General features: G+C 65.7%; 1 protein-coding gene across 1 annotated transcript in view; it reads left to right on the forward strand.

Moving 5' to 3' along the window:
• Window positions 1-169: 169 nt before the first annotated feature.
• The window catches only part of LOC104074275 (beta-crystallin A2), a gene marked incomplete at its 3' end in the record, with an annotated part of 1,907 nt that continues 1,735 nt past the window's right edge, over window positions 170-341 (forward strand). Inside the window, exon 1 of the mRNA XM_009574342.1 lies at window positions 170-341. Coding sequence (XP_009572637.1) covers window positions 190-341 — 152 coding nt within the window.

Consider the following 341-nt stretch of genomic DNA (forward strand, 5'->3'; position numbering starts at 1 on the left):
TCAAGGGAAGGGGAATGGGAAGCATCCCCCTTGTCAGCCCGGGACGGCGAGGGGCCGGTGGCAGGGATGTGTGAGGGCAGCACTGCCGGCACCCCAGGCTTGGTGGCAGGCAGCGGGGTGGCTGGGGGCTGATGGTGGACACCTGCCCGGGGTGATGCGTGGGGCTCTGCCAGCAGCAGAGCGACCTGCATGACCAGCAGCGAAGCCATGGACACCCTGGGACAGTACAAGATCACGGTGTGGGAGGAGGAGAGCTTCCAGGGCAAGCGCTGCGAGTTCCTCATGGAGTGCCCCAGCATCATGGAGCGTGGCTTCCGCAAGATCCGCTCCATCAAGGTGGA

Source organism: Fulmarus glacialis, unplaced genomic scaffold, assembly GCF_000690835.1.
Source record: "Fulmarus glacialis isolate BGI_N327 unplaced genomic scaffold, ASM69083v1 scaffold21653, whole genome shotgun sequence".
NCBI classification, from domain to species: Eukaryota; Metazoa; Chordata; class Aves; order Procellariiformes; family Procellariidae; genus Fulmarus; species Fulmarus glacialis.